The sequence below is a fragment of the Mus musculus genome, chromosome 14, assembly GCF_000001635.26.
Source record: "Mus musculus strain C57BL/6J chromosome 14, GRCm38.p6 C57BL/6J".
Lineage (NCBI taxonomy): Eukaryota > Metazoa > Chordata > Mammalia > Rodentia > Muridae > Mus > Mus musculus.
Window position 1 is genome coordinate 105,280,071 of NC_000080.6, and position 13,304 is coordinate 105,293,374.

Below are 13,304 nucleotides of genomic sequence, written 5' to 3' on the forward strand. Positions count from 1 at the left end.
GAACTAGAATTACACACTGTTCTGAGCTGCCATATGTCTTTGAATCAACCTTGGTATTCTTAGAAGAACAGCCAGTGCTCTTGACCTATGAACTATCTTTCCAGCTCCTGGAGTTTATGTTTCACAGTGTATAGTGATCTGTGGCTTTGGAAAACAGTATAATTTAGTAAATTTCGGAGGCAGATACTTGCTTACGAAGTTGCTTTGACTGTCTCATGATAGTTGAGTGATGAAATTTCTACATTTTACTCTGTATTTTGTTGTGAGAATCATAGCTATCCATACGATGTGTAACTACTTGATCTCGAGTTGTTCACCATATATAACACTGCTTGAGTAAGTTTCCCCCTCAATGAGAGAAAACTGGAGACTTAGGGGATTGCACATACCCTAGGCCCTGCTGCTTGGCTTAGCGGCTACTAACATGAACAAATCATACTGCCTACACATCTAGGCTTATGATCTGATTAGTGAAACAGATGCTATCAAGCCAACGTCTCTAAGCCCTTTTCTTAACCTGTGTATTGTGACCGTTTTGGGGTCGCATATCAGATATCCTGCATACCAGAAATTTACATGACAATTCATAACAATAGGAAAGTTATAGTTATGAAGGAACAACAAAATAATGTTATGGTTGAGGGTCAGCACAACACGAGAAACTGTATTGAAGGGCCGCAGCAATGTGAAGGTTAGAGCCACTGCCCGAGAGCCTCCTGAAGCGGCACCAACTTGGTGCTTCCTGGAAGAGAACGGCTGCCATTAGAGTTTGCCAGCTTCTATTTTCTGTTTGTGCCTCTGTAGCCCCTACCCCATTAGTGTGGTTTTAAAATCTTCTAGAATCTTCAGATTCTAATAGCTAAAAGGGACAGATTCCAAGTGCAGTGACATCTGTTTTGATAGCTATCTATCTATTCTTGAAGGTTTGCTATCTCAGCCCTTCATTAGGAAATGTGCTCTTAGACAATTTTAGTCTTTAAACTTTACCAACTACCAGTTTGCTGACTTAATTTTAGTTCATGCAAATTAGAATTTTTCTGGAGCATATGTCAAAATGTTCTTATTTAACTTGATTACAGGAGCAGGAAAGGAGTAAAAGCTTTTATTACAAGTTGCTGTGACTGTTGTACTGTGAGGCCACGTATGGGACAAATGGTACAGTGAAGTAGTAAATCACCATTGGAATCTTTTTAAAGCTCAACGTTTAAATGGCTTTATGAAGCCAAACATTTATCTTTGAAACTTTTTTTTTCCTTAAGAAAATGTTTCATAGCATTTTTTCCATCTGAGTGTCTAATTTTTGGTTCCCAAGCCTTGTAAGGAACGGAAGCTTAAAAGCTAGGATTTTGCTGTGTTGTTATTTCTAATAATATGCAGTTTCATGGGAAGCATGTTTGCCTGGAAAATGAATGAGCTCTGTTAGCTTGCCAAGGCAGATATATACCTTGATGCTTTCTTAGTTGTGTAGGAATTTTCCTTTTTGTCCTGTCCTTAGTTGTATACTTTGAGTGTCCTTAATTAGGTGATGCTGTTATTTTGGCTTCTGTCTTTGTCCCAGGTATCCTTCCTAGAAGGAAGGCTTTGCTGAGTGTTGCAGTCCTTTGCTTTGCTAAAGGAGTATGAGGAGCGATATAATTAATGTCTAGGTCTGGGGTGGATCTGTAATGCAGAAGGAAGGAAAGCCTTTGAGGGAAACAGCCATATACATTTTCTTAATTCCATAAAACTATAGTGTACCCACGAATAACTATGTCTGAAGAAGCTCACTGAAGTGATGAACTAGAATAGTGTGCCAGGGATGGATACTACACCAAACCTAGAGACTAGTATTAAAAACGTCCTTCTTTTAAAAGCAAACCCAAACCTGACATGGTGGAGCAGGCCTGGACCCCAGCCCTGAGGAGTTGGAAGCTGTCCCCGGAGTCGTTAGATCAGAGTGTGGGCCTCGGCAGCCCTAGCGAGCTGGACTCAGTCACAGATCCTCAAGAAACGAATAAGAGAGACAAGTAATGAGCAGACAGAGGACATTTATTCAATTTAGCCACATTTGCCGGGTGGTGGTGGCGCACACCTTTCATCGCAGCACTTGGGAGGCAGAGGCAGGCGGATTTCTGAGTTCGAGGCCAGCCTGGTCTACAAAGTGAGTTCCAGGACAGCCAGGGCTACACAGAGAAACCCTGTCTCGAAAAAACCGTTAAAATTCCCAGTTACCCCAGTTTCCCCCTTTTCTTCTTTAAGGACTAGACTAAGCAATCTGCTAATCATTTCCTAAGATTATAGTGCCCAGTTGATAAAGAGGAATGCATATAAGGCACATTTATAAATATTTTCATAGCTGGGTCTAAGTGAGCTACTATGTAATTACTACTAATATACATTAATTATGCAAGTTAATGAGTGTCCCTGTACACACATGCATGTGTCCCTCCTTGATTGTATCTACCTTCCCCACTGCTACATTTTTTAACCCTTCCCTCCTAAGTGGAGTTTGGTTGATACGACATTTTAAGTAGCATAGGTTACTCAACTGAGAGACTGGACACAGTGAGTGTGCCATACAGAGGCTGGGAACCCTGGTCTCCCAGGTGCTTATGCTGCGACTTGAGCATATGACAGGGAGTCAAGCAGAGGTGTAAGGTTTTTGAAAGTAGACGTTTATATAAGATTTTTACCCACCTACACGATTTCTTTGTTCTTTGGAAGTCTTTGAGATTAAAAAACTTTAATTCCTAACCTCTAACTTAAGGAAGTCAATGACTAGCTGTGAGGGACTTCAAAGTGCCAGGGGCAGTAGGAAGACTGTCCTCTTCCATTTTGCTCCTTCCTATTCTCTTTGTGAGTAGTAACCTGTAATGCAGACCCTTTTCATTTCAAGCAGGGTTGAATAAGTGCTTTTATTTTCACAGCGCTTAAGACAGACATAACCTCCACTTTTATCTCTGGCTAGTAAAACACATTGTGGATTATACCCCTTAAAAAATTTTTAATAGGATATTTTATTTATTTACATTTCAAAAATTATCTCCTTTCCCTGTTTCCCCTCTGCAACCCTCCTATCCCATCCCTCCTTACCCTGCTTCTATGAGGGTGCTCCCACCCTCCCAACCACTTCCGCCTCACTACCCTAGCATTCCTCTACACTGGAGCATCAAGCCTTCACAGGACCAAGGGCCTCCCCTCCCAATGGTACCAGATGAGGCCCCTTAGCTCCTTAAGTCCTTCCCCTAACTCCTCCATTGGGGTCCCTGTGCTCAGTCTGATGGTTGGCTGCAAGCATCCGCATCTGTATTGGTCAGGATCTGGCAGAGCCTCTTAGGAGACTCCTGTCAGCAAGCACTTCTTGGCATCAGCAATAGTGTCTGGGTTTGGTGGCTGCATGTGGGATGGGTTCCCAGGTGGGGCAGTCTCTGAATGACCTTTCCTTCAGTCTCTGTTACACTCTTTGTCCCTGTATTTCCTTTAGATAGCAATTCTGGGCTAAAATTTTGGAGATGGGTAGGTGGCCACATCCCTCAACTGGGGGGCCATGCCTAACCACTGGATATGGTCTAGGATTATAGCTTTTTAAATTGTGGGAGTCAATGGTGGGGCACAAAAATTTGGCAACAGTATTGGTTTCCAGTTATTGTCGTAGATAGGGTTTCTGTTGCTGAGATTTTTGGTCATAACACTATGTCCAAAAGCAAGGTGGGGAGGAAAGGGTTTATTTGGCTTACATTTCCACAACATAGTCCATCTTTAAAGGAAGTCAGGACAGAAACTCCAATAGGGCTGGAATCTGGAGGCAGGAGCTGATGTAGAAGCCATGCAAGGGTGCTGCTTACTGGCTTGCTCCCTAATGGCTTCCTTGGCCCACTTTCTTACAGAACCCGGCCAGCAACCCAGGAATGACACCACCCATAATGGGCTGGGCCCTCCCTATCAATCACTGATTAAGAAAATACTCTACAGATTTGTCTACAGCTAGATTAGAGAGGAATTTTCTCAATTGAGGTTCCCTCCTTTTTGAGGGATACACTAGTTTGTGTCAAGTTGGCAAAACTTGTCAGTAAAGATGTGCAACACCCAGAAATGAAGTACAAATGAAACATGTACTGAATTGAAGATGGCTCTGGCTTTGTGCTTTGTGGTGGCCATGCTTGCTCATGCTGCGCTATAGCCCCCCACAGTTCTGGTTCTGAACGCACATATGCACTTGGCACATACTGTTGCACTGTGCAGTGCAGTGCCAAAACATCTCAGCCCAGATTTGAGACTAGTTGTATGTTATGAACTGCAGTATTTTTGCTGTACACACAAAGTGTTTTGCTTTTAGAGAAACCGGTTTAATTACAGAAGCCAGACATACTTTTCCTATTGCTATTTGTCATTGTGTGAGTACAAAATTCATATATCCTCGGGTTGTATTGAGTTAGAATGTGTAACTTTAACTTGGCTGTTTGAGGGTCCCATGACTCAGCGGTGACACCACTTGCACAGACATGAGGATCTGAGTTGTGATTTTAGCTGCTACATAAAAAGCTGGGCATGGCCACATGTGCTATAGCTTCATCACTGTTGGGGACAGAGACAGAAGGATCCCTGAGGCTTGCTGGCTACTAGCCATTGTCCAGGTTCAGTGAGAGGCCCTGTCTTCGAAGAATAAGGTAGAGGGATAGATGTTGAAGATATTCTGTATCTTGCAGTTTCAAATATTAAGTCAGCATTTGTTTCTTTATGTTATAAATAAGTATGTTTATCTAATTCGTATGGAGATTTGCTTTCATCTTTAATGGTAAATTATATGTATATCAAAGATCTGCTTCAAAATAAATTTATTTTCTAATGTTTTTGTTAGTATCTATTAATTGTACCTAATAAAGGGTTCTATTGAGACTACACTTCCATACACGTACATAATGCAGTTGGATTATGTTAACACTCGTGTCCTCTGATTCCTTTTCTTCCTATAGATGCACGGCTTTTCCTAAATATACTGTCACTTTTTATTCATGGCTTGGTGAGTTGATTGTGGCTGCTTATAACAACATGGGTAAGGATTTGTATGGGTGCCTAGTGGCTACACTGCTGAAGAAAATGTCTCTCTTTTCTCCGTCAGTTGGTCACTCTGTATAAATACCCAAGGAGGGAAGGAGTCTCATGAGCCCCTCCCTCTTCCATGACTGCTGTTGGGGTCCAGTCTTGTGCAGGTCTTGGGTGGGTAGTTAATAATCACAGCTCTTGTGAGTTCAGGCGTGCAACAGACGTGTGATGCCTGGACACCATTCCTTCCACACCCTCTTTCCCTTCTCCCCACAGCTTTTATATTCCTTATGCCTCTCCTGTGATATTCTTGAAGGTTGGCAGGGTGATATAAATGTGCCGTTTATGGCTGAGTGTTCAACAATCACTTCTCATTTTGACACTTAATAGATCTTTGCAGTTCCCACTGACCACTGCATAAAGAAGTTCCTCTGATTAGGGTTGACAACAGCTCTAATCTATTGAGCATAAGCATAGTTATTTTGAAAGCAATTTGGTGACTATATCGCTCCATACAATAAATTTCCTTTTGATATCTTGTCACTAAGTGTTTGATTTGTATACTTGTTTTATAGCCTCTTATATTCATGGTTACCTAAAATTTTTTCCTGTGAAAAGGAGTTGTGATCCCTGTTGGAAATTATTGATGACATAAAGTGCTCTAAGCCCTTTGAAGAACACTTCGTTAGGAATGTTTAAAAAGCTGTTAGTAGAGATCAGTTTGTGGGAGGCCCTGGGTTTGGTTTCTTATTCCTACAAGAAAACACAAGCTTGTAACCTGACAAGTAAAGTATGTGAGACCGGGAGATCTGGGTGCTAGGACAGTGTGGGCTGCACAGAGAGAGAAGGTCTCCAAGTCAGAGAACCCTGCTTATAAGGACTGCAAGTTCCTGAAATTTAGGTTTTAAGCTGAGACCTCAACACCATATAGGTTAGCTGGACACTGAGGGAGATGATGAAAAGAATTGACTATAAATCAAGAGTCCTCTTTTTGGTCAATATTTGGTGTTTTTGTTTTTGTTTTGTTTTAAAGTGGATTAGTAAAGGGATACGCAGGCTTGAAGCCTAGAAGAGTCTAGTCTGGTAATATAAATTTGATTGTCTATTGTACAGTTATTTTGTAGACTTTAATATCTTTCCATTCCTTTTTTTGAAGATAGGGACCTTTTTTGATTTGTATTATTTAGGTACATTTTTGCCCAGTTAAAGATCTGTGCTGTAGCATCTTCAACAAAAAACAATGGAGCTGCAGTAACAATCTCTGCCATATTTTATGTTGGAGAAAACCTTTTCTCATAGGGAGTAGTGTTTCTGAAACATGTAAAACTAAAGCTCTAAGTTCTATTTTACTTTATTAAAAATATCAAAGTGCCCGGGTACATGCCTTTAATACCAGTACTCCAGAGGTGATCTCTTTGAGTTCCAGGCCAGCCAAGGCTACATAGGGATACCCTGTCTCAAAGAACAAACAAAATGTTGAAACTTATTAATTGACATATGAAGTAAAAATTTCAAATAACAAGAATGAAAGGTCTTCTCCCCATTTAAATACCCGTTCTTTGGGTAACTTTCTAGAAATTTGGAGTTGTTCTTTTGTATTTGTTTACCCAGTGGTATTATGTACTCATTATCTTAAAATCCAATTATACTTTATACTGTTCTGTAGCTTTTCATTTATAAGAATAGACAGCAGCAATGTGCTGGTTAGGGCTGTGTGTGTGTGTGTGTGTGTGTGTGTGTGTGTGTGTGTGTGTGTGTGACTGTAAGCAATTCTGTAGGGCATTTTCTTGATTGAGTGATGTGAGAGAGCCCACTGTGGGTGATGCCACTCCTGGGAAGGTGGTCTTGGGTGCTTTAAGGAAGCAGGTTGGCAAGCCATGGAGAACATGCTAGTACAGCATCCCTCCATGGTCTCTGCCTCTATGTTTTTGCTCCAGTTTCTGCACCAACTTCCTTGATGATGGACTAAAACCTGTGAGAAGAAGTATCACCTTCCCCCCGACACACACAGAGCTCTGGTGGTCATGGTGTTTATTACAGTAATAGAGCGCAAACTAAGGCAGGCGATTTTAGATGAAAATGAAACATCTATTTTTGTTAAGTCATCTCAGTTGTGTTTGATAAAAGTCCCTTCTGACCCTTGATTTTAAGCAGGTATGCAAACTTGCAAGGATGTTGGGACACTTAGAACTCCATATGTGTAGAATATTCATGTGTTCTGTTTATCAACAAGAAAGACTTTTGCTTGCAGCAAACAGTATTAACATTGTTAACATGAAACCGGATTTCAGTGCACAGTCAAAGCAAGGTGCAGAGAGCCAGGTACATTTGCTTGAAGGGTAACACTAGTAGATTTATTTCCTGGTTTTGCTTTGCCCTATACCGATTCATTTTTTTTGTTCATATTTTAAAATGTTAATGTTTCTTTCTTTTCCTGAATACCTTTAAATTTTAAATAATCTTTAAGAATTAGCTGAAGTGAAGTAACAAATTGACTGCATTAATTTTCTTCTTTGTTCTGTAGCTTCACAATGAAGAAGATAACTCAGAATCATCTGCTGTGGAGCAGCCGTCAACTTCTAGCTTAGCAGCGCCGACTGTGGAGGCTGCCGCTTCAGCACCAGCACTGGACCCTGACTCTCCTCCTCCTTACAGCAGCATCACTGTGGAAGCTCCTACCACTTCAGGTGACTCACTACTCCCCTCCCTTCCTGTCAGTATGATTGTGTGTAATTATCAAGTCTTTCAGTGGGCTGATTGCTTGTTTTGTTTTGCTTTATAACCCAGTCTGGCCTGGAACTTACTGTGTAGCCCAGGATGGCCTAGAACTCATAATTTTCCTGTGTCAGCTTTCTAACTGGTATGTGCTTAGGGTGCAGGCATGTAGCATTGCACTTGTTAAATGAACTTTGAAACAAGTACATACATGTATGTATATATGTGTTTATGCACATGTCTACGTACTTACATACACATATGTTTATGCTTATATATTCATGAGGTTTCTAATGATAGGAGTAAGAACGTGGGTGGGTATGAGTAGACATGGGCAGTGTGCAAAGTGCTATGCCACACATGTGGTAAGGATGCTTGTGTTACAAGTCAGAGCTTCCTGCTTGCTGCTGGCTGGCTGTCCTCTCTGTCAGCTTATCCTACTTAGACTTATTTCTCTAGCCACAAGTATAATCTCTCAGCAGCATTCAGTTGGTCATAGGATAATTCATATACTATGTTTTATATACTCTTGTTTATATAATTGTATGGTTCTGTTTTCTACTATCATCTGAGTAGTTTAATAAGTTCTAAAAAAAAGTATCTATGAGTTCTCTATTTCACATGTATTATAAAGAATTCTTAGAAATGAGTTCCTTACTCTTAGAATTCATTCTTAGAAATTCGTTACTGAGAAACATGCTAACAGAAGGAACCACACTTTTTAAGTTGGAACTGTAGCTCATGGGGAGAGTGCTTTTATGGCAGACTGCAGGAGGCTCTTGGACTAATCACCAACACCACACACACACACACACACACACACACACACACACACACACACACACAGAGTTCACTACATTATCTTCCTTGTTTCTTTGTCTAATGACTCCATGTGAGTGACTCATGCTAGCCTTGTCTAGTTCTCACTTTTGTATGTGTGACCAGTGAAGCAATCGATCAAACACTGGCTCTTCACTTCCTCTCAAGGCAGGCTCTGAAAGCCGTGTCCTGAGGTCCTCCGCTGCAGTGGTGCGTGCTGACTTTGTTAGAGTGCTAGTGGGCAGTGTAGAGTTAGAGTGCTAGTGGGGCAGTGTTAGAGTGCTGTTGGGCAGTGTAGAGTTAGAGTGCTAGTGGGGCAGTGTTAGAGTTAGAGTGCTAGTGGGGCAGTGTTAGAGTTAGAGTGCTGTTGGGCAGTGTAGAGTTAGAGTGCTGTTGGGCAGTGTAGAGTTAGAGTGCTGTTGGGTAGTGCAGAGTTAGAGTGCTGTTGGGCAGTGTAGAGTTAGAGTGCTGTTGGGCAGTGTAGAGTTAGAGTGCTGTTGGGCAGTGCAGAGTTAGAGTGCTGTTGGGCAGTGTAGAGTTAGAGTGCTGTTGGGCAGTGTAGAGTTAGAGTGCTAGTGGGCAGTGTAGAGTTAGAGTGCTATTGGGCAGTGTTAGAGTGCTGTTGGGCAGTGTAGAGTTAGAGTGCTAGTGGGGCAGTGTTAGAGTTAGAGTGCTGTTGGGCAGTGCAGAGTTAGAGTGCTGTTGGGCAGTGTAGTGTTAGAGTGCTGTTGGGCAGTGTAGAGTTAGAGTGCTAGTGGGGCAGTGTTAGAGTTAGAGTGCTAGTGGGGCAGTGTTAGAGTGCTGTTGGGCAGTGTAGAGTTAGAGTGCTGTTGGGCAGTGTAGAGTTAGAGTGCTGTTGGGCAGTGTAGAGTTAGAGTGCTGTTGGGCAGTGCAGAGTTAGAGTGCTAGTGGGGCAGTGTTAGAGTTAGAGTGCTGTTGGGCAGTGTAGAGTTAGAGTGCTGTTGGGCAGTGTAGAGTTAGAGTGCTAGTGGGCAGTGTAGAGTTAGAGTGCTGTTGGGCAGTGTAGAGTTAGAGTGCTGTTGGGCAGTGTAGAGTTAGAGTGCTGTTGGGCAGTGTAGAGTTAGAGTGCTGTTGGGCAGTGCAGAGTTAGAGTGCTAGTGGGGCAGTGTTAGAGTTAGAGTGCTGTTGGGCAGTGTTAGAGTTAGAGTGCTGTTGGGCAGTGTAGAGTTAGAGTGCTAGTGGGCAGTGTAGAGTTAGAGTGCTGTTGGGCAGTGTAGAGTTAGAGTGCTGTTGGGCAGTGTAGAGTTAGAGTGCTGTTGGGCAGTGTAGAGTTAGAGTGCTGTTGGGCAGTGCAGAGTTAGAGTGCTAGTGGGGCAGTGTTAGAGTTAGAGTGCTGTTGGGCAGTGTTAGAGTTAGAGTGCTGTTGGGCAGTGTAGAGTTAGAGTGCTAGTGGGCAGTGTAGAGTTAGAGTGCTAGTGGGGCAGTGTTAGAGTGCTGTTGGGCAGTGTAGAGTTAGAGTGCTAGTGGGGCAGTGTTAGAGTTAGAGTGCTAGTGGGGCAGTGTTAGAGTTAGAGTGCTGTTGGGCAGTGTAGAGTTAGAGTGCTGTTGGGCAGTGTAGAGTTAGAGTGCTAGTGGGGCAGTGTTAGAGTTAGAGTGCTGTTGGGCAGTGTAGAGTTAGAGTGCTAGTGGGGCAGTGTTAGAGTTAGAGTGCTGTTGGGCAGTATAGAGTTAGAGTGCTATTGGGCAGTGCAGAGTTAGAGTGCTATTGGGCAGTGTAGAGTTAGAGTGCTGTTGGGCAGTGCAGAGTTAGAGTGCTATTGGGCAGTGCAGAGTTAGAGTGCTGTTGGGCAGTGCAGAGTTAGAGTGCTATTGGGCAGTGTGCTTGTGTAGTGCTTCTTGGTGAGAACTTTGAAGGAAAGCTCTGTCAGCTGCACCCTGGCTTTGCCTCCTTCCACCGAGCCCTCTTCTGCAGCCTTTGCTGCAGTGAAAGGCTCTAATTGGCCAGGAACACTCAAAGCATCAGTTCTCAACCTGTGCGTCCAGACGCCTTGGATGTTGAGTGACCTTTTACAGGGCTCTGCTAACGCCCTCGGAAAAATATTTATATTACAGTGAATAACAATAGCCAACTATAATTATGAAATAGAAATGAAAAGAACTCCGTGGTTGTGGTCACCATGTCCTGAGGAACTGTGTTGAAGGCCGCAGCATCAGGAGGGTGGGAATCCACTGCTCCCGGGCTGTTCTTTTGGACTTAATCATAAAATTACGTGGCTTTTACATAATTTTTATTGAAATAAAATCATATTATTAGATTTCCAAAAATTCATCCGTCTTTACTTTTTGGAATGAATTATCATGCCACCATGGCTTAACGTTTCCAGATTTAAAGTTGCAAATACTTTAGTAGAGCGCACAGCTTAATGGGATCTAAAGCTTTAGCTGTCGTCCTGTGGTTTGACATTCAGCGGCATAAAGTAAACTGAGTTCTTTTGTGATTGGGTTACTATAATACTAAAATAAAAACCTTTCATATTGGAGATGCAGAAAGTTCTAATATAGAGAAAAGCATATGTTAGTGCAGAAAATATCAAAATACCATAGTTATAGGCAGAGGAAATTCTGTTTCCCAAACGTTTGAGATTGCTTTTAAAATGTACATTTTCCATGGTTATGATTCTACTATAAATGTCATGCTGAACTTGCCTTATATTGGAAAGATAGTCTGTACTTTTATTTTTAAAATGAACTTTACTATAATTTTGGAGTCAATTTCTCACAAATGCTTTAACAATCAGAGACAGAAACTGTAAATTAAAAGAAAACTCTAAAGAACTGTGGATATTGGAAAACTGGGTGAAAGTGAAACGGGAGAAAAGTCTTAACGAGGGAGCCCAGAGTGTCCTTAAAACATTCGGGACTCTGGGGCTGCCCCTTCCTCTGTGCCTGGGACCTGTAAGTCACTTCATTCCCCAGATCTCAGGGCTGACAGCATTGATGCATGGTCAGCACTGCGTAGCTGCACTCATTTCTAAGTTTTACCACTGTTGCTTTGATTGGCTTGGCTCACAGTGAGACAGTGAGTAAAGAGGTGAGCGTTGTGCAGACCAGTGAGCGCGCGCGCACGCGCACACACACACGCGCGCGCACACACACACACACACACACACACACACTCACACACACACAGACTGTGGCAGTCTCACCTCCTGTCTGAAACCCCTCTCAAATTCTCAGTTTCAGGTCAGAAAGATGCCTGAGCCGGTCAGGTCATTCATTACCAAGTCTGGGAGTTTGGTCCCAAAGATAGGCAGAGCTGAAGGAGAGAATGCGTTCCTGTGTTTATCCTCCTGTGCACACGCGCAACATAAGAATAAATAATGTTCAAGAACGCTCAATCTTGAGGTGGTTTTTTTGAGTTTAGATAATACTTGTCATCCCTTCTTTTTATAACAAATATGGGACAAATAAAATATTATACAAGTGTTTGATAACAGTGTTTTGTGACATATAGTTTATACTATAGACCTGCAGGAGCATTTGTAATCTTTAGTGTCTTATTATAAGTTATTAAAGTACGATCATGACTATAATAAAATTACATTAAGATATTTTAATGATTGTTCTTTAATCCTTCTCTTCAGATACTGACGTGTATAGTGAGTTTTACCCTGTGCCACCTCCGTACAGTGTTGCTACCTCTCTGCCTACATATGACGAAGCTGAAAAGGCTAAAGCTGCTGCCCTGGCAGCTGCTGCAGCAGATGCACCTCAGAGAGTAAGTCTGCGCACTGCCTCAGCTTACGGCAGCCTTAGATAACTGAGTTTTACAATATATTTATCACGTTCCTTTTTTTTTTTTAACTTTATCTGCCGAATTTATTCCCATGCCATGAGGTTTTTTTCTTCAGCTTCTTCTGGTTTTGGAACGATCTGTTCCCTCTCAGTGAGGATCGTCTCAGTGTGGCAGGGGGAGCTCATGTGTGGGTTAATCCGGCCATGAGCTCTGTAGGTTCCTCGGAGCATCTTAGGTGCCTCGTTCACCTGGATGTGTTCAGTGACTAGAGAATCTACATCTAAATGCTTAAGTTCAGTATTACTCTGCATTTTTTAAGCATGTGCAGCAAAAATTCCACACTGTTTTTTGGCCATCATCCATGTCCAGCCCCACTGTTTGGCCTGGGCGCACCTACCGACTCCACCATTATACCGCCGGAATGGCACACATTGCTTCTTTAAAGTGACATCCTTCAGATACTTGGTGGCTTTGCGGATATGCGTACCCTTGATGGCCTGGGCAGTTTCCCCAGGTGTCTTAAAGTGAACACGAAGGTTTGAACCTCTTGATTTGCATGATTTTGTGGGATTTTCTGGGTCAAGAGAGTAGCGAACCATCTTCACAGGTCCCCTCTAGCCACTTTTTACAGGAAGAGGCCTCTTCCCAAGTTTTGATTTCAGACTTATCCCACACTGACTTTGTCATCCAAGTCAGACCTTTCTGAGCAGCTCCACCTAGATAGCTCTTCTCTTTCCTGTGGACCCCACGTCCTTGGCTCTCTTACTGCCCGTGGCCCTGTTCTCCATGGTCTGTCATCAAAGCTGCTGTCTTATTGTCTATCATGCTTGCTTTTCCTTTCCCTGCCCTCCCATCCCCGATATACCATTTACGTTTGGTTTTACCTTTTGTACATGCATTTACACCTTTTACTGTTTGTGTAATCAACTTGGCTGTCTTTATTGTCTCTTCCATCTGACTGAGCTGTGGACTCTAGAAGGGCGTGCAGGGT

At 42.6% G+C, this 13,304-nt stretch overlaps 1 protein-coding gene and 1 pseudogene across 3 annotated transcripts in view; one reads left to right on the forward strand and one right to left on the reverse strand.

The window, feature by feature from the left end:
* Window positions 1–13,304, forward strand: part of Ndfip2 (Nedd4 family interacting protein 2) — a 50,708-nt gene that overhangs the window by 21,480 nt on the left and 15,924 nt on the right. For all 3 annotated transcript variants that reach the window (XR_001781167.2, NM_029561.5, NM_001190989.2), the window contains exons 2-3: window positions 7,547–7,709; window positions 12,162–12,295. Coding sequence is in view for 2 of the 3 variants with exons in the window: in NM_029561.5 (NP_083837.2) it covers window positions 7,547–7,709; window positions 12,162–12,295 (297 nt within the window). In the remaining variant the exon portion in view is untranslated. The remainder of the gene's footprint in view (window positions 1–7,546; window positions 7,710–12,161; window positions 12,296–13,304) is intronic.
* On the reverse strand, window positions 12,429–12,951 carry Gm16259 (predicted gene 16259; annotated as a pseudogene).